This window comes from Dendronephthya gigantea, unplaced genomic scaffold (assembly GCF_004324835.1).
Source record: "Dendronephthya gigantea isolate DGI-Jeju-01 unplaced genomic scaffold, DenGig_1.0 000056F, whole genome shotgun sequence".
Taxonomy (NCBI): domain Eukaryota; kingdom Metazoa; phylum Cnidaria; class Anthozoa; order Malacalcyonacea; family Nephtheidae; genus Dendronephthya; species Dendronephthya gigantea.
Genome location: NW_021163066.1, coordinates 1204680 through 1224909, shown reverse-complemented (window position 1 = coordinate 1224909; position 20230 = coordinate 1204680). Strand labels below are relative to the sequence as shown.

Genomic DNA, 20230 nt, shown 5'->3' with positions numbered 1-20230 from the left:
CAAAGCAATATGTGCCCGCGATCTATGTTTCCACATTAAAGCTTTAGCCGCTTATTAAAAACTGCAGAAGATTGTAAAATATGTTTCAAATTTAAAAATATATATAAATAAAACTAGTGCTACGCTCTACAGTATGCGGGTTTTTTAAAGTCATAGACCATTATTTTTGTGAAATTTGCAAGATGAACGATTGAAACAAGAGGAATATTTGTGAAGATGAGATGAAATAGAAAACTTTCCTTTGTAAATATGGAAACACGCATCCTTAGCAACCGTTTATCGTTAGTGGTTGCTAGGGGATTATGTAAACATGTCGGAGTACTTTTGATTTGAAAAATAATCCCAAAAATGATCGCTTTTTGTCAAAATCGAGGACGTACACTAATGCTTGGCGCTGTGTAGAATGGCAGAAAATGAATACGAAGGGGAAACGAGCGATGTAGACGAGAGTGAACAGCGAGACGATAGCGAAATCGATGGAGAAGCCGCTGAAGAGGCGAGCAAGGAATGTCCCGAACAAGTGATCAGTCGAAAACCATCCAAGAAATCAAAGGTGAAAAAACGTCGTAAAAGGTACCGTCGTCTCTCTTTTTGTTCAACGTATGAATGCGTACATCCTAATTTATCAAACGTGCTATTTGTTTGCTAAAATGTTTGTCGATTTGATTGAATTTACTTGCAAAAATTATGTTGTTTTAATAATGAAATATGTATTAATAGTAATGTGATTTATGCTGTTGTATTTTTGCAATTGTAGATGGCTTGGCATAAATCTATCGAATTGTAAATATGATAGCGGTAAGAGATTGTGAGGATTAAGCATTTGATTCATAGTTATGAAATATTATGACTCACTGACGGTGTTTTCACCTTATTTCATATTTTGAGTATTCGCATATCTGGTTTAATACGATCAAGGAGGTTATATAACACGCACTTGACAAGCGAGCTTCGTAGCTAAGACTCTAAACTTTGTTTAGTTCAAAAGAAAACGTAGTTAATTTGTTGTAAATTGTATAAACGAACACATCACTTTAATCCAAATTTCATGTGTTTGTTAATGAATTAAGGTACAATTGTTATAACTTCCTGCAAGCTTGAGTTTTAATTAACTTGATTCCCGTTGAATGAGTCTTTAAATTTTGTTTAAACGTTAGTTCGTCGGGTGGGAAAACGTTTTGGGATGAAAGAAGTGGGCGAAGATGAGGATTGGTCGTTGTTTTGGACGGATTATTCTGTTGCATTGGAAAGATGTATGGATATGAAAAGATATCAGGTATGCTAGGGAAATCATTGTGAAGTTTTTTTACTGTTTTAGAAGTATGCCAGTATGATAGAACTTTACCGAATACAGGCTTTGGCCTTTGGTAAAATCTCTGGGTACTGTCGTTTTGATATTTTTCACTCATTTTCAATGTTATTTATATATTGCTTTTCAGAAAATAAATCATTTTCCCGGGATGATAGAAATTTGCAGGAAAGATTTGCTTGCGAGAAACATGAACAGATTATTAAAACTGTATCCAAAAGAGTACCAAGTCTTTCCAAAAACCTGGGTTCTGCCAGCTGAGTAAGCAAAGTTCACTTTATTTATAGTTTGACCATGTTTCTTGTTCAAAATTAGGCTGTGTAGATGTCTTGTTTACTCACAGATATACTCTGTCAAGTCTGTGAGTTTTGCTTTGAAGTATTTTGTCTGTTTTTTTATTTTAGCTACAGCGATTTCCAAGCGTTTTGCCGCCAAAAGAAGAACAAATCTTTCATTTGTAAACCGGAGAGTGGTTCGCAAGGGAAAGGAATTTTTGTCACTAAAAACCCAAAGGTATACAAAGGGAATATTTTTCACTGCAACTACAAAAGCTATCTGCTACATCTGAGAGCTTAAATACTATGGTAGTTTCTGTCATCCAGAGCTAGTGCATGTAATTCTTTGTAAGCAAATGTACAAATGTACAATGATTGGTTACACATACATTGTTAAAGGTGTCCATTTTCACACAGAGCAGCATTCCATATGGTTTTAATGCAAGGATGACAAGCTTACATCTTGATATACCAAAGCCAAATTGCACTAGGAATCCTAGATCTGAAAGTTTTCATCTTTGTATTTTGCCAGGACATAAAACCAGGCGAACACATGATCTGCCAGCAATATCTCGCAAAACCATTTCTCATCGACGGCTTCAAATTTGACCTGAGGATATACATCATGATCTCGTCCTGTGATCCTCTGAGGATATTTGTGTACAAAGATGGATTGGCGAGGTTCGCAACAGTACAGTACAGCGAGCCCTCCAATAGCAACATGGTAAGTGGGCGCGATTTAGAACGTTTGCATGAGGCTGGATCCACTTAAATTATATGCCCTTTTTCTAGATTTTGTCTTTCTTACATTACCTACTATAAAACTCAAGATGTAAGTGTGTAGATTATTAATGCATCTTTGATTGTAGCTGGGATTGTTTTCGTTTTTCAGGAAGACATGTGTATGCATCTCACAAACTATGCCATCAATAAACACAGCAAAGATTTCGACAGAGATGAAGAAAGTGGTAGCAAAAGGTGAAGTCATAATCAACCGTTTTTTCTGTAGGAAAGCATGATTTTGAGGTATTGAAATAAGTCTTCGTGAAGCAAAACAAGCTCATGCTATTGTCCAGATGACTGCAGCACTGCCCGGAATAATGTTCTTCACTTATTTCAATACCTCAAAGAGTCAAAGTCACTTCGCAGTCCGTCTAATCTCGGGAAAGTGGAATCACTTCAACAGCATTGTAACTCGTGCTCGCTAACTCTTACAGACGTATTACAACAGTCGACACGTGGTTTAGAAATCATGGATACGATATTGACAAGATTTGGGCCGATATTGAGGTACGCAAATTGCTCCAGAAGATCATTCAATACTCTCCTTTTGTAGCTAATTTGAAAGCTTTCTTGCAGGACGTGATGATCAAGACGTTGATCAGCGCCCATCCAATACTGAAACACAACTATCGAACGTGTTTTCCTAACCACAACAAAGGCAGCGCATGTTTTGAAATACTTGGTTTTGATATACTCCTCGATCGAAAACTCAAACCTTGGGTGTTGGAGGTGAGTCAGGATTACGTTATCGATATTTTAACTACAAGACGAGGCACTGGTTATAGTTAAAGTATAGCATAACAGTCAGCACTCTGTCGGACTAGCAGTACTGCAATTATCAACTGACATTGAGGAAGGTTGAAAGAGAAACACTGAATAAAACATTGCAAAGCAGTAAGTACTAGATTGGTCCGGGCTAGTATTAGTAGCAACAGTCAGCACTCAGTCAGACTAACAGTACTGCAGTGATCAACTGACATTGAGGAAGGTTAAAAGAGAAACACTGAATAAAACATTGCAAAGCAGTAAGTACTAGATTGGTCCGGGCTAGTATTAGTAGCAACAGTCAGCACTCTGTCAGACTAGCAGTACTGCAATGATCAACTGACATTGAGGAAGGTTGAAAGAGAAACACTGAATAAAACATTGCAAAGCAGTAAGTACTAGACAAGTCCTGGCTAGTATTAGTAGCAACAGTCAGCACTCTGTCAGACTAGCAGTACTGCAATGATCAACTGACATTGAGGAAGGTTGAAAGAAAACACTGAATAAAACATTGCAAGCAGTAAGTACTAGACAAGTCCTGGCTAGTATTAGTAGCAACAGTCAGCACTCTGTCAGACTAGCAGTACTGCAATGATCAACTGACATTGAGGAAGGTTGAAAGAGAAACACTGAATAAAACATTGCAAAGCAGTAAGTACTAGACAAGTCCTGGCTAGTATTAGTAGCAACAGTCAACACTCAGTCAGACTAGCAGTACTGCAATGAACAACTGACATTGAGGAAGGTTGAAAGAGAAACACTGAATAAAACATTGCAAAGCAGTAAGTACTAGATTGGTCAGGCTAGTATTAGTAACAACAGACTAACAGTATTGCAATGATCAACTGACATTGAGGAAGGTTGAAAGTGAAACACTGAATAAAACATTGCAAAGCAGTACAGTTAAGTACTGACTTAGTCAGGCTAGTATTAGATATAGCAAACAGTCAACACTCATGCAATGTTATCAGCAGCATATATTTTGTAGTGAGCAACTTGAAAATACAGTTTATTGTCTTAACGTGAATCAGGTCAATCACTCGCCAAGTTTTCACACGGATTCAAAACTGGACAAGGAGGTGAAAGAAGGCTTGATTTACGATACCCTCAACCTGGTGAACTTTAACGCTTGCGATAAGAAAAAGTGTCTCGAAGAAGACAGAAAGAAAGTTCAAGAGCGACTCTTGAATAAGCAAAAACAGCCGAAAGACGTAAAGTAAGTGGGTTGTTGTTTACACCACCAGGCAAGCGTGTTCGCATACGAAATTTTCAATATCGTGTCGTTTTGCAGACGGGAGGACAACTTTGACAATCTCAACCAACAGATGGATTTGTTGACCAGATACGAAGACACACATCTTGGTGGCTTTAGGTAAGTTTTTTTTTTTTTTTAATTTTCAAGAGTGTATTTGGATTTTGGTTTATTTCTGCTCAAAGAACGACGTTTTCTCGTCATTTTTAGACGCGTTTATCCCAATGGCAATGAAGAAAAGTACGAGAAATATTTCGAGAATAGTGGCTCTCTTTTCCAAGAAACGACAGCGTCTAAAGCCAGGACAGAGTGTTCAAGGTTGGGTTACAATAATTGAACAGTTTAATGTAATCGACTATGTTATTGATTATAAGTTGATTGTTTGATTGATCAAGTGGTTAGGTAATCAATCATTGATTGATTGATTGATTGATTGATTGATTGATTGATTGATTGATTGATTGATTGATTGATTGATTGATTGATTGATGATTTTTGATTTTGATTGATTGATTATCAATCGATTGAATTGTTTTGTTACCAATTATTTGACTATTGAGATCATTGATTGATTGTCTGGGTAATTCATCGACTATGTAGTCGATTGATTGACTTGGTTCTCGTATTCTGTGAAATAATCTGTTTGGTAAATAAAATATTTCCAGGATCCAACGAGAATTAATACTGGCGAAGAAACAAGAGATCGAAGTGATGCGTGCGAAGAACTCTGGTCGTAAACTGCTCCAACGTGATGGTTTGAGGCCGGAGAGCGCGGCGACAATCAAGAAAACAAAACGAATGACTGGAAAGAAAATAGCGTGTAAACACGAGGTAACTTTTGAACAAAATACAGAGTTTTATAGTGGTTCCTGTGCATGTGTTTTTCTGCTCATAACGATGGCAGATGTACTTTAGCAATTGTTAAAATCTTCCGTGTTGCGAATCTTTGATGTCATTATCTCTAGTTCATATTTATTTAAAAGCATATCAAACTTATGTTAGCGGATATGCAAGATATAGTAGCTGAAAATGTCACGAACCTTGCGTATAAGTAATATTGTTCTTTGCTAAAACGATAAACAAAATTAAACAGCAGTTAATGTTTACAGGTCAGTGGTCCAAACACTGCTATAACTCTCTTCTTCTTTCAGCCAATCGAATGGCAGGCAAATGGCGTGGACACGGGGAAGCCTATTGATATCACCGAGGAAGAGGAACTTGAGAGGATAACGGGGATGTTACAGAGGGATAACTTAGTGCGTGGCTTGGGCATTGTTGAAGAGGTCTATAAGTTACTTCATTGTACGCCAGGCACAGGTGGCCCAAAGAAGGATTGCGTTCATCATTCGGTGAGTACGTAACACTGATCTCTATAGAAAAGTGTGAAAGGATGATTAGGCCTGGAACTAGCTAGCGAAGGAAGAGTGTTGTTTTAAATGTGGAATTCAACTTTCTTTTAGCATCAATCCAAGGACAGTTCTCAGAGCAAGGTCAAGACCCAGGAGTCGGATGATCGTCGATATCACTCTATCCAAAACAACATTATATCCAATCCAGGCTCGGTGGTGTCCAGTTATTTAGCGTCCAGCAGCATCGGGCGGCTTTACCCGCACGCCTTCCCGCAGCACACGGGACTATCACGTGCTGAGTACAGACGAACATTCGCCACAATAGGTCATAATGACTCCAGTGGTCACCTTTCGCCCGGCACGCACCAAAGTAACAATGGCAACAAGCATCGTTACGGAACGCGCAAGATTCTAACCAATAGGAACGCGTATTACGCTTCCGACAACGATACGAGGTTCTCCGATTGCGATGCGACATCTCTCGAGTCGCATTACAATCCGCACTTACGACGGACGTTGAGCGCGAACGGTCTCGCTTGTAAGTTGCAAGCGAATTCTGGGAAGATTCGAACCGGAAACACGTCATCGATTGTTCCACCTGGAGTCATTTCACTTCAGAATACATCAAGTCACGGAGTGAAGGTGACCGCACACAAGTCGCCTCTCGGGCTCAGTGTGATTTCAGGACCCGCACCAATCTCATACAAGAGCCTCGCAAAGAGTGGGGGACACTCGGGAAATCTTGGAAGGTTAGGGATAATAAAGAATTCCTTTGAGAACTTAGCGATCTGGACTAGTGAAATTGAGCGGTGAAATGAGAGCTTTCGGCATTAAAAACTATTTTTAATTTTTTTTTGGTTGTCTAGGACTGGTAAATTGGGTCAACGTATTAGATCCACATCCAGTGACCCTTCTTGCAAGGTCAGTGTTAATCGTTATTTATTATAATACCGTAGGATGAATGTTCTCAGTTGCCTGATCTTCTCAGTCAAATATGATGATCTGAGAATATGACAATCTATGATGATTATAAAATTGTCTTTTATTAATCACCGATCATGAAAGTGTTATCAATATCCTTAATTACCAGTAATTGTCATCATGGATAATCATCAATCATTGATCATCGAAGTATAACTATATTCTGATTGGCTTTTCACTTCCTTTTTTTAGCATCTTGAAGTAAGGGACAATCACACGGCCGTAGTATTGAGCTAGCACTCCAGGCAAGTCGTTGCACTAGAGATCAGCAGTTTAAAACATAGTTTTCTAAGAAAGATATCTAGATTTCTATACCCAAGTAAGGTTAGTTCTATGAACCTAATAACCTAAATTATATTTTTACCAACACAAGAAAACAAATTATATATAAGCATATTTTATGATATATATTTTATATGATTGTAAATATCAATAAAATCATCGAAATGACATCGTAAACAAATAGCTGATCGTGTTCCCTTCGCTTGTATTCGCCACCGACTTGGAGATGGACCAATGAGCGACGTGTTGAATAACGAATCACGATTGCACTAGCTAATAGGATCAGCGAAAATATCGCCAAGCCAATCATATCCATAGGCATTAAACGAGTAACTTCCAAGTGGAACCGCCAAATATCACGACAGCCTACCAGTGGTCATTTCAACGCGCTTGCCCGTCATGTTCTCAAGTATTAAGCGTGTTTTCCACTTCAACTGTATCGTACGTAGCGAAACATTTTAAAGTCATTAGTTCTATCTGAGCGCCCAGAAAAGAATGATATATGCCAGGTGTCCCTACGGTACGGTTCATCTAAGGTGTAAAACAAAATTACAACCAGATCATTTTACTATCGGGATCATCATAATGTGTTTTTAGCTTAGTGCCACAGTGAGAAAAGCATTAGAAATATATTTTTCCAAGACTGTTAGCAACTACCTTCTCTATATCGATTTTTTGGCCGATTCAAAACTGTAAATTCTGTTAGACTAGGTCAATCTTTTCAGCTAAAACACACCAGAACGTTTTCGCTCAGCCTCAGTGGTCTGGATAAGTACTGTACCATTCCATCGTTCAGTCTCAGTGGTCTGAAGTAAATGGTACTTTCTGGTCTGAGGTAAATGGTACGTTATTTGTAATACAGTCAACTTCAAACGTTGTGGAAGAGGCAGTATTGCCAGTAGGCAGTACGCTAATTGTAGCAGATTAACGTCTGGATTAATACCGAAATGCAAATAGACGACCAAAATAACCATAGTTGTCAAAACAAGGTCATTAAAGTTACCGCTATATTCTATTGACCATTTCTACCGCATAAAGGAAGCAAACGATGGATTATCTCAATCAGCCCCGGACGAGGTAAGTTCAAGAAAATTAGCAATTGAGAAGAACGACGTTTGACAAAGTGTATTGTCCGTTGGAATGTTCTTTGAGGTGTAAAAGGTGGTGGATTTCGAGAAGAAACTCATGAGGTCATCTCATTATCTATTGTTTAAATTGCATTCGACGCGACCAAAATGCGACGGATAAACTAGGCCTCAGACAGTCCACAGTTGACAGTCAGATTTGGTTTTTCGAAGAAGGAAGAATCACTTGAAGACGTTGAGGAAAATGTTGGGAAAAACTTGCTCAGGTACGGGGTAGTGGTTTAAAGAATATGTTTGCTTGATCTTTGCAAATTAATTGATCGCTCTGTTGATTTCATAGCCACAAGTCATTAGCGACTGGAGGCATATTCTTGCTGATTTTCACTGCTACATCTTGGATATTTCGATTGAAAATGTGAAATACAAGTGAGCTGTTAACTTGATTTTGTTTTTCCTTGCTTATTTCATTTCAGAAGGAACTACGGCGCCGAAAGATGGGGAAGGCGAAACACAAACGCTTGCTCGCAGCAAATAATAGGTATTGTTTTATTATAATATAAGTGTATTTTGCATTTGTGACTTGAAATAACACGTTTGCACACGATGGGCGAAACAAAAATATAGTTTAATCGAACTTTTCGGGACTTTATCGTAAATCTTCCTCAACAAATGGTTGAAACTTTCCCGTCTGGTCGTATCGTGAATACTAGTCCCCCGGCGCTTCATGTTAATTTTGTACAGGAAAAGACGAGTTCAAACTGATTGCCTAAATTATTCATATTGATTCGTGCTGAGTTATTTCAGCCTGTTTGGCCATTGTAGTTCAATGTTCAGAGCTTGTTTTCAACATCCAAAGTAACTTAGCGTGCTGTAGTGGTTCCTTTTCTTGATTGCTTCCTATATCAGTTAGTTTTACTACAAAACAAGTAATATTCTCGTGAATTCACCGAGCTCTTCGTTTTTTAGAACTAAAAGAATCGTCGGAGTGGAGAGATGTCGGAGCTGCCTTGGGACATTTTGCACGCAAATACAAAACTCAATTTCGGCGAAAATATGCATGAGTAAAATATGCATGGATTTGGCCTTTTTTTGGCTGAGATATACTGAACACTCTTCTGTTTACCTCCTTGATTTTCAACTTTTCGGATTGCGGTTTTTGTGCATGGGTCAGGTCGTGTCAAGCGCATGCGGAGTAAATACAAGTGATCTGGGGCCCCATCATTCGTATTTTCTCCATCTTGAACGACAATAGTCCGGAAAAAAAATATCGCTCACAGAGCGCCTAAAACATAAAAAATGCATGAGACATTGTATTTCCAGAAGGAGATAATAGTCGAGTGTTTTGGTTTTCTTAGGACCATGAAGAAAATGATGAATATTTCGTACAAAACGTGCATGACGACATTTTGTATTTGCGTGCGCAATGCGAAGGCCTTGGACGAGTGGCGTTGGAGATGTGGAAGGTCTATATATAATCTGGTTTTCAGTGATTATTTTATTCAGGAGGAAGTGATATTTCTCTTTTAGAAATTTATGATATCATTTTTTGTGTCTATGTTAAGAAGTCAGATGATGAAGGATCGTCGCAGGATCAGATGATGAAGGATCATCGCAGGATCAGATGATGAAGGATCGTCGCAGGATCAGATGATGAAGGATCGTCGCAGGATCAGATGATGAAGGATCGTCGCAGGATCAGATGATGAAGGATCGTCGCAGGATCAGATGATGGACGACGAGACGGGTGTACAAGCAGAAGCTGGTTGAGGTACATACTATACTGATTAAAGTATACTGATTAGAGTAATGCATGATTATTGCATATGCATGTTTTATTCTCGGATTGATTCCTCCTGGTGGTCTAACCTAGTATATTCACACAGCAAGTGACACTTCACCCTTTTCGACAATGCATGGATAACAGAAAATTTCTCACAGCTCTTATGAGAGCGTTTTCGAGGTTTCTCGATGAAACATTCCTAGTTTTGTCACTTGCGTGTGAATTTGACTTACGGTGGTCTTATATAAAAAAAACGTTTTTCTTTTCAAAAAATATGAAAATCTTTTGGTGCAATAGTACTAGCAAAAAAAGAATATTGTGAGTCTTTTATCAGCATAGTTACTAAGACCAGACACATGCAATAAGGGAATATGGCTATTTTTTTTGAGAACATGATATCTCACAAAATATTGATGGCAAAAACATGAAATTGCCTTAAATATCTTTGCTTAGGATGTGAACTGGAACTATTAAAATTGATGCAAGTTTGGCAAGGCATGAAAAATAACACAGCAATTACCTATCCGACATTCACTATTTTACTGAGTTATCTTGCTCGAGAGTTGAAGAACTGGGATTTTTCGTTTGTTCAGAAAAACGATATGAAGTCTTTGCATATATTCAAACAAAACAATAAACCAATAAGTCAATGAATAAGTTTTCTTTGCTCGGGGTAAAACCCCATTAAAAATATAACAATTAGGTGAATTTTTGAAAGTGAACTATCAACTGGTTAAGAAGTATTTAGGGATTGCTTTCTGGCTAAAATCATTTAAAAAGTGATCAAATGTTTCTATATTTTGTATAAGACCACCTTAATTGCTGCGGAAATGCATGATGGCTTTAAAGCGTTGAAATAAGAGTAGTAAAATGCAATAAGCATGCGCGACGCGACGCGCGTGCAGCAAAAGAAATATCAAATTCGTATTGGCCTAATTTTAGATTAATACGAAGATAATCGCGAGTACTTATATGATCATATAAGTTCTCTGTTCAGCCTGTAATAATGCGACCGCTTCGAAGGACCGTCCGTCAATGGCATCAAAAATTATACTTCAGTCTTTGAACATTTAAATTTGAATTATTGATGTTTGAAATGAAGAAAAAAATGACTATTTGATGTTTAGACACTAACACTCTTCTGTTTCCCTTGTTTGTGATACATTTTGCAATCGAATTGCAGTTTAAGATGAAATAAACGTAACAAAATCATTTTCATTAATTTTTACTAACTTTTGTATAAAGAGGAAAATACACCTCGTATATTACATGATATATTACATTACAACTGTGTATCTGGACTCGTGTACCTTACATGCATGGGGTATCTGGGGATATACATATCTGTTGATATGGGGTATCTGGGTAACTGGACTGGTGTACCTTACATGCATGGGGTATCTAGGGATATGGAGTATCTGGGTAACTGGACTCGTGTGCATTACATGCACGGGGTATCTGGGGATATACATATCTGGGGATATGGGGTATCTGGGTAACTGGACTGGTGTACCTTACATGCATGGGGTATCTAGGGATATGGGGTATCTGGGTAACTGGACTCGTGTACATTACATGCACGGGGTATCTGGGGATATAATGTTAAACTTCTGGGGTAAATACAATGCAATTTCATTACATGAAAATCTAACCTAGCTTTAAAGAAAACCCCTTGCATATTTTGACACACTTACTATGTTTTTTAATTCCTTTCACGCTCCACCGTCGAGATGTTTTTAAAGAAGAGCGTCGGAAAGAAGCAAGTGAAATTTGGTGCACTGTTTAGTCTTTTTACCAAAGGTAATTATAATTTATAAGGTATGGTAAGGGACATTATTGATTCTTGTAATTTACCAGTTGTTACGGGTAGCAATATTGATTATGTTGCATGTTAGCCCGATTACGTTTATTTCCTCTATTTTCGTTTAACCGAAATCCACAACGTAAAGAAATAAAATAATACAAAAGTACATGAGGTGCATGTCTTAAGAAAGGGTAGCAGAAGAGTGTTGTCTACATCGGTTTGAGATGAAAAAGCATGCAAGTCGTGAATAAACGAAGCATTTCTTTATCATAAAATGAACATTCGAAGAATTGAAATAATTTTTGTTGCCATTGTCGGACAAAGCGCTGTTTTGCAGCGGACGATATCCGCGCTACGCACGGTTAGACCACCAGCAGGATAGAGTTAACACAGCTCAAGAATTGCGTGGCAATTCTTGGGATTTTCTTCGGATGAGCGGAATAAACTATATAGATAAAATGCCATGTATACTTGTCTCCATAGCGGACGATTTCTAATGAAAATACCAAATTCGGATCGCCGGTCAGGTTACCTGAAATTCAGGTTACCTTTGGAGGGTTTTTCACCGGGCACTCCGGTTTCCCTCCTTTTCGTTTGGCTTTAAAAAACAGTGTCCATGTCTGGGGCCAAACCAAAACGTGTTTTCTGATAGTAAAAAAATTTCTTGTACGTTTTACAAAAGTCGAGAAAAGCTATTTTTACATGAACGAGTATGTTTGGCTTCTGGGTTCAATTCCCAGAACACTGACGTGAAAAACAATAAAATATCAGGAGACAAGTATGGAATGATTACGTAATTACATCTGTTCGGAAATTTCCGTGAAGTGGTCGGTTCGGGTCGGTTAGATAAAAAAGATTCAATCACTGAGTGGATTCAATATAAAAAGCAGTAATTTGGTAATGATTTCATGTTCAGTAAATCCTAAATACATGAATTTAATCTATGAGATTAAGGATTGAAGTTAATTTAGGAAGGATTATGGTTAACCCTAATTAATGCTAAATCTCATCTAGAACCTTGTCCTAAACCTAATCCTAAACTAATCCGTAGAAATTAAGCGGATTTACTAAACTGGATTCACTAAACATGGAATTATTATTTTATGTATGCTCCCGAGGAGAATAGTGAGTTTTTATGACAATATGCTGGCAACAATTTTTCACTTGTTTCACTGGCGGGAAACATTACATTTATTTAAACGAATGAAACGAATGAACCAATCACATTTTAAATAAACAGCACCTATATAACAATACGATCTATTGTAGCATCTCCATATATGGGGGATATTTGCCCATTCGCCATTTCACCCCATTTGGCATTTTCACGTCTGGTCATACTGTGTCCCCGTCACCTCGTGCGCGGCACCATTTATCTGCTGTATTTTTTGGTCTCTTATGAGTTTTTAGTTTAATATTATAGGCGCTTTTAACGCGTTTTAAGGTTTGAACGCAATGAACGGCCTTACGGTTGAGGAGAGAAAGGCATTAGGAAGAAAATATTTAGAAACTGTCGTGGAAGACGTGCAAAAGACGCGAGAAGGAATCAAGGCTTACATACACAAGACTGCTTTGTACAAATCCTTGTGGTTGAGCGATGAGACTATGGGAAATAATGTATACCTGAAAATGGGTAAGGTTTTTGTATATTTTCAGTTTTGCCTGGATAATTGAGAGGGAGGGATATATGTTCTGCATTATCAATTTATAATGGTAATTGCACTTAATTTGTGATTGTCAAATCTTCCGCTTCACGGTCGTGCGATTTTGTAATCACGCGTTTGATTTCACATCAAAATTGCACGACACGAAGTGCAATTTATTTTTGTCAAAAATTTGATTGGATAGTTACACTGAAATACTAAATCTAATTGGTTATTGTGGTGCAGGGCTTCAATCTTATTGGCTTATAAATGATGTAATTAATTCTCAAAAATAGTGTGATTTGGGGATTAATCACACTATTTTTAACCAATCAGATTGCAAGAAACACCATTGATTTCAAAATGAATATAATAAGTTTTGAAATCTATTGTCTTTACAGTTACTTAAAATGAAGACATGAATATTGCCCCCCCCCCCCAATTATCAATGCTAGCTACGTCACTGTTCGGTGAGTTATGGTGAGTTATGTATATTTTTTATTGTTTAAAGAAAGTGAACAGGTAACTGGCTCGTTCAAAGCAAGAGGTGCATTTAACAAGATCAGAATCGTCAAACTGAACAACAAAACCTTACCAGAAGAAAAACAGTACAGCATTACTACTGCATCATCCGGTAACCATGGACTGGCTTGTGTAAGTAATTAGTAATATCATTTAGGTTGTCTATGATACCTATATTAGAGAGCTGGTTGTATTAGAGATGTCTGTATTAGAAAGATGTCTGTTTTAGAGAGATGTCTGTATTAGAGAGAGATGTCCATATTAGAGAGATGTCTGTGTTAGAAAGATGTCTGTATTAGAGAGATGTCTGTATTAGGGAGATGTCTGTATTAGGGAGATGTCTGTATTAGAGAGATGTCTGTATTAGAGAGAGATGTCTGTATTAGAGAGATGTCTGTATTAGAGAGATTTCTGAATTAGAGAGAGATGTCCGTATTAGAGAGATGTCTGTATTAGAGAGATGTCTGTGTTAGAGAGATGTTTCATAATGTACTCCCATCTTATTTTTATCACTTAGGCACTTGCAATGAGAACGCTTGGTGTACAAGGAAAGATATTTGTACCTGAATGTGCAAGTGAAGCCAAGATGGAAGCAATAAAAAAATATGGCGGCAATTTGGAAATGTTTGGTGATGATTGTATAAAGGCTGAGGGCCGTGCTAAACAGATTGCACAAGAAAGTGGTCACATGGTCTACATATCTCCTTATAACGACATTCAAGTTGTTCATGGTCAAGCCACAATAGGGTTGAGTATCAATAATTTTAGGTTGATTTGGCCATTTTTTCCATCTGCCATCATAACTTAATGTTTTGTGTGTTAGATTAGAAATTCTTGAAGATTTACCTGCTGTGGATTCAGTTTTTATTTCTGTCGGAGGAGGAGGACTCATTTCTGGCATTTCAACTTACATGAAAGCCATTAAGCCTTCTGTTAAGGTACATCTTACTACACTGTTGTTGGACTTCCTTGCTCTTTCAAATGTCTCAAATCTATTGCATTGCATGCTATTATATAGTTTTAGACTGTTTTTATTTCTGTTTTAGATAATTGGCTGCCAACCCATAAATTCTTGTGTCATGTATGAATCCTACAAAGCAAGAAAAATCCTTGATATTCCATCTCTGGCTACTTTGTCGGATGGTACATCCGGGGGTGTTGACCCTGAAGCTGTAAGTTGTTTATTATACAACATATTGGCCTTGCTTTGGGCATGTAAAATTATCTAAATCTCTTTGCATCTGTTTCCTAGTTCACGTTTGATTTGTGTTGCGAATTTGTTGATAAATGGGTTTTGGTGTCCGAAGATGAAATCTCCGAGGCTATGCTTTTCATGTTACAGAAAGAACACAAGGTGATTGCTACAGTTTATAATGATGTAAGATTCTGATATATGCTTGCATGGGAAGTCGAATGCATGTGAGAATAAGTGTGATTTAATTCAATTCCCATCTACCAAGCTGCTAAAGTGATTTACAACATTTAACCTGTTAAAGAATTGGAAGAACTACAGAGTAATTGAATTCCTTCAACTATTTATTGTGTTGCAGTTGGTTGAGGGTGCTGCTGCTGTGTGTGTTGCCGCTTATAAAAAGGAGAAAGAAAATCACAGAGGGGAGAATATTGTACTATTGATGTGTGGGGGAAATGTTGGACTTGATGTTGTTAAGAATATTATTGAGACAAACAGCTTCAAAGACAGTAAAATAGCTATCTAAGAAAAATATCTGGAATCCAATACTTTTTTCTACAATGGTATTGCCAACAGTAAGGGGGGACTTATAAATCATGCTGTATTTAAACTTTCAACTTAGAAGGATTTAGTTGACGTGAAAGTAATAATTTGGTGATAATTTCATGTTCAGTCATAGAATTAAATTCGTGTATTTAGGATTTACTAAATTGGATTCACTAAGCATGGCATATTACGATTTAGTGTAGCATGTCCATATTTGGGCGATATTCGCCATTTTCACGTCTCCTTGAACTCTGTTCACGTGCCTACCACGGATCAGATCAGTAGGCTAGTGCCTGCAGACTGAGCGCCAGCAATTTGATTTGAATTGAATTGATTTTTGATCTGTGATTTGTCTGTATTTTTTCGTCTCTGATGAGTTTTTTAGTTTATTATAGACGCTTTTAACGCATTTTGAATGCAATGAACGGCCTCACGGTTGAGGAGAGAAAGGCCTTAGGAAGAAAATATTTAGAAACTGTCGTGGAAGATGTGCAAAAGACGCGAGAAAGAATCAAGCCTTACATACACAAGACTGCTTTGTACAAATCATTGTGGTTGAGTGATGAGACTATAGGAAGTAATGTATACCTGAAAATGGGTAAGGTTTTTTGTTTATTTTGAGTTTGGCTTGATCACTGATCATAGTCTCATAGATATGTACGATCAAATGTATTTCTTGTGATGTGTTTAAAGAAAGTGAACAGGTAACTGGCTCGCTAAAACCAAGAGGTGCGTTCAACAAGATCAGTATCGTCAAACGGAACAACGAATCCTTACCAGAAGAAAAACAGTACAGCGTTACTACTGCATCATCCGGTAACCATGGACTGGCTTGTGTAAGTATTAGTAATATTTATCAGAGACGTGTCTATGTTAGAGAGGTGCCATATTGATTATTGGGGAGGTCTGGAGGTGTTTGTATTATAGATAGGTGTCTGTATTAAAGAGAAATGTCTGTATTGGAAAGGTGTCTGTATTAGAGAGGGGTTTGTATTAGAGAGAGGTGTCTGTATAAAAGAGATGTCTGTATTAGAGAGAGGTGTCTGTATTAAAGAGATGTCTGTTTGAGAGAGAGGTGTATGTATTAGAGAGTGTCCATATTAGAGAGATAGCATGTGTTTTAGAGAGATGTCTGTATTAGAGAGAGATGTCTGTATTAGAGAGAGATGTCTGTATTAGAGAGAGAGATGTCTGTATTAGAGAGAGATGTCTGTATTAGAGAGAGATGTCTGTATTAGAGAGAGATGTCTGTATTAGAGAGAGAGATGTCTGTATTAGAGAGAGATGTCTGTATTAGAGAGAGATGTCTGTATTAGAGAGAGATGTCTGTATTAGAGAGAGATGTCTGTATTAGAGAGAGATGTCTGTATTAGAGAGAGATGTCTATATTAGAGAGAGATGTCTGTATTAGAGAGAGGTGTCTGTATTAGAGAGAGATGTCTCTATTAGAGAGAGATGTCTCTATTAGAGAGAGATGTCTGTATCATAGAAATTTTTCCATTAGAAATGTGACTATGTGTTTATTAAAGGGAAGTCTGTAGTTTTTTATAATCATTCCAGGCACTTGCAATGAGAACGCTTGGTGTACAAGGAAAGATATTTGTACCTGAATGTGCAAGTAAAGCCAAGAAGGAAGCAATAAAAAAATATGGTGGCAATTTGGAAATGTTTGGTGATGATTGTGTGAAGGCTGAGGGCCGTGCTAAACAGATTGCACAAGAAAGTGGTCACATGGTCTACATCTCTCCTTATAACGACATTCAAGTTGTTCATGGTCAAGCCACAATAGGGTTGAGTATCAATAATTTTAGGTTGATTTGGCCATTTTTTCCATCTGCCATCATAACTTAATGTTTTGTGTGCTAGGTTAGAAATTCTTGAAGATTTACCTGCGGTGGATTCAGTTTTTATTTCTGTCGGAGGAGGAGGACTCATTTCTGGCATTTCAACTTATATGAAGGCTATTAAACCTTCTGTTAAGGTATGCCTTATCACACTGTTGTTGGAGACCCTTGCTCTTTCAAATGTTTCAAATGTATTGCATTGCATGCTATTATATAGCTTTAGACTGTTTTTATTTCTGTTTTAGATTATTGGTTGCCAACCCATAAATTCTTGTGTCATGTACGAATCCTACAAAGCAAGAAAAATCCTCGATATTCCATCTCTAGCTACTTTGTCTGATGGTACGTTCGGGGGTGTTGACCCTGATGCTGTAAGTTGTTTATTATACAACATATTGACCTTCAATTTATGTTGAAATTATCTGACATGTGAAATTGTCTGAAGAGTACATCATGTAGTGGTTTTCTCTTTGCATCTGTTTAATAGTTCGCATTTGATTTGTGTTGCGAATTTGTTGATAAATGGGTTTTGGTGTCCGAAAATGAAATCTCTGAGGCAATGTTCTTCATTTTACAAAAAGAACACAAGGTGATTGCTGTATAATGATAGAAGATTACAAATTTAGTATTTAAGCAAGATTTTGATTCAAGTACAAAAGTGCATTGAAATGCATTTGGTTTTTTGATTGTCTGGTTTGATTCTAAACCTTTGCAACATTTAACCTGTTCAAGAATTGGAAGAACTACAGAGTAATTGAATTCCTTCAACTATTTATTGTGTTGCAGTTGGTTGAGGGTGCTGCTGCAGTGTGTGTTGCCGCTTATAAAAAGGAGAAAGAAAATCACAGAGGAGAGAATATTGTGCTGTTGATGTGTGGTGGAAATGTTGGAGCTGATGTTGTGAAGAATATTATCGAGACAAACATCTGAAAACGAAAGAGGGCAGAAATAATTCATACTTTCAAATGCTAATAACAACAATATACTATAGTTAATTAAATTAATGAAATGTACTTCAGGGAATATACCATCCCCCAGACAGCTGTGGTAACAGCAACTGGGGGTGCCTCTGTTTGAATGAATATCAGAGTGTTACCGATACTATTTTTTTTTTCTCCCAAATTATTCAACAAAAATTGATATATATAAAGGTAGATCCTGTTATTTTGTGCTGCTATTTTCAATATGTACCTAATCGTGATTCGAACCATACTTATACATAGTTGAAAGTAAAACTGAGAATCTGTATAGGTCAGCTAGACGTTGTGATATAGATAGAGTTCAGCATTCACTTTCCAAGCTTTTGCATATTTCGTGTGGCATCGTGGCAATTTGCCCCTCTGACATCGTATTTTGCTCCGCCAGCTTTGACGAAATCGGAAACTGATGCTCGACCACCGACATTTTGCTGCGGACCTGCTGGTCGCCAAGTGTCTGGATGCATGTGTTTTGCATCAGTTACGACGGTGTCGAAACTTTTACCTTCTTTCCCTTTGTGAACAAGCCATTTCCCGCCATCGCTGGTCGTTATCAGGGTTCCTGAATGCATTGCACGATCACGTTGGCCAGAATAAGAGGTGCTTATACCAGCCGCATTGGCTCCAAGGACACCAACACGCCCGATTCTGCCCCCGTTAAAGGCATCCAGTGGTCTTTCGACGGGTTGGGAGCTGACCACTTGTTTGTTATAAAGATTAGTTAAGCCTGACTTTGTCCGAATGTCGTGAGGAAAGCTACCTCCGTGACCAGAACTGGATATTAAAATGAAGTGTAAGAAAAAATGTAATTACTATTAGTATTATATTAGTATATTCCATTTTTTAGTTTTAAATTTTAATAATATCAAGTTAAAGAGATTCGAACCTCGCGCAGGGAATTGCAAAAAAAATAAATAAACAAGGGCAAGGGAAAGGCAAAAGAAACACCGCATTCCTTAAAAACGCATTGTTAATTCAACTTAATGAAACGAATGTCAGGCAATGTCTATGCAACTATGCAAATGAAACTTTTTAAATAAATTTTAGCGCTGGTAAATTCACCTACCCTTATATACAGAAACTTATTTCAACGGCACCGATAAATAGACATTTTGCCTAGTTCAGCATTCAGCCTAACCTCCTTGCCCTTGGACCTGATCTAGTAATTTGTTAACCGATGTTTGTCGTCTCAACATAAATTTTACTTATAAATATGCTCAAGTCTATATATCAGTTATAGCTGAATTTCAGACCCACCTTTTGCTATGAAAACCAGACATGTTTTGAGTCTTTGTTGTCGTGTGGTTGAGAACGTTTGCGAAATTTTTAACACATCCGTCGACGCGACCTCAATAAACTTTACCTGGAAAGGGTGCAGGCCACCTTATATATGCCTGTATTATCATTTTCCTATGATGTAATGGGAAAGCCCCGTCCATTTTCTTACGAAATTCACTTCAATAGAAGAAGAAATTCACTTCAATAGAAGAAGAAATTCACTTTAAGAGAAAATTTCTAATAATTTACGATAATATCCGAGAATTCGTTGACGTGTCTAATCCTGTATTCCTGTTACCATGAAGCCCACGTTCTTGGAAGGCTATATATACTTATGCGTAGGCAATGCATGTGCATAAAAAAATTTAAAATTTGCAGCCATCGGTGCGAATCCTCGTTGCATTTATGCTTATGTGTTCTATGGGATATAGACTCATATTCGCCGGAAAATGGCAAATACGACCATGGTCATATTCGCCGGAAAATGGCAAATGCGACCATGGTCATATTCGCCGGAAAATGGCAAATACGACCATGGTCATATTCTCTGGAAAATGGCAAAT

The 20230-nt window shown here is 37.6% G+C and overlaps 4 protein-coding genes and 1 long non-coding RNA gene across 5 annotated transcripts; 4 read left to right on the top strand and 1 right to left on the bottom strand.

Moving 5' to 3' along the window:
- The first annotated feature begins 309 nt into the window (after positions 1-309).
- LOC114529485 (tubulin polyglutamylase ttll6-like) lies at positions 310-7102 on the top strand. The gene is made up of 17 exons (XM_028551304.1): positions 310-573; positions 758-798; positions 1158-1276; positions 1440-1570; positions 1714-1822; positions 2117-2308; positions 2477-2562; positions 2802-2874; positions 2944-3096; positions 4164-4348; positions 4424-4504; positions 4595-4702; positions 5050-5215; positions 5536-5733; positions 5845-6482; positions 6600-6654; positions 6907-7102. Exons 1-17 carry the CDS (start codon positions 404-406, stop codon positions 6949-6951), a joined length of 2550 nt encoding a protein of 849 aa, XP_028407105.1. The 5' UTR covers positions 310-403; the 3' UTR covers positions 6952-7102.
- Positions 7103-8000: 898 nt separating this feature from the next.
- On the top strand, positions 8001-9539 carry LOC114529498. Its single transcript, XR_003687636.1, has 4 exons — positions 8001-8073; positions 8149-8347; positions 8555-8619; positions 9048-9539. It is a non-coding gene; the product is annotated as an uncharacterized LOC114529498 (long non-coding RNA).
- Positions 9540-12760: 3221 nt separating this feature from the next.
- LOC114529470 (L-threonine dehydratase catabolic TdcB-like) lies at positions 12761-15572 on the top strand. The gene is made up of 8 exons (XM_028551290.1): positions 12761-12790; positions 13110-13298; positions 13820-13962; positions 14348-14577; positions 14654-14768; positions 14877-15002; positions 15083-15184; positions 15381-15572. Exons 1-8 carry the CDS (start codon positions 12769-12771, stop codon positions 15546-15548), a joined length of 1095 nt encoding a protein of 364 aa, XP_028407091.1. The 5' UTR covers positions 12761-12768; the 3' UTR covers positions 15549-15572.
- A 396-nt stretch (positions 15573-15968) lies between these two features.
- On the top strand, positions 15969-18365 carry LOC114529471 (L-threonine dehydratase catabolic TdcB-like). The gene is made up of 7 exons (XM_028551291.1): positions 15969-16166; positions 16262-16404; positions 17129-17358; positions 17435-17549; positions 17658-17783; positions 17900-18001; positions 18199-18365. Exons 1-7 carry the CDS (start codon positions 15989-15991, stop codon positions 18340-18342), a joined length of 1038 nt encoding a protein of 345 aa, XP_028407092.1. The 5' UTR covers positions 15969-15988; the 3' UTR covers positions 18343-18365.
- A 157-nt stretch (positions 18366-18522) lies between these two features.
- On the bottom strand, positions 18523-19786 carry LOC114529473. Its single transcript, XM_028551292.1, has 2 exons — positions 19647-19786; positions 18523-19163 (listed from the first exon to the last, which is right to left on the bottom strand). Exons 1-2 carry the CDS (start codon positions 19667-19669, stop codon positions 18701-18703), a joined length of 486 nt encoding a protein of 161 aa, XP_028407093.1. The 5' UTR covers positions 19670-19786; the 3' UTR covers positions 18523-18700.
- Between the last annotated feature and the right edge of the window lie 444 nt (positions 19787-20230).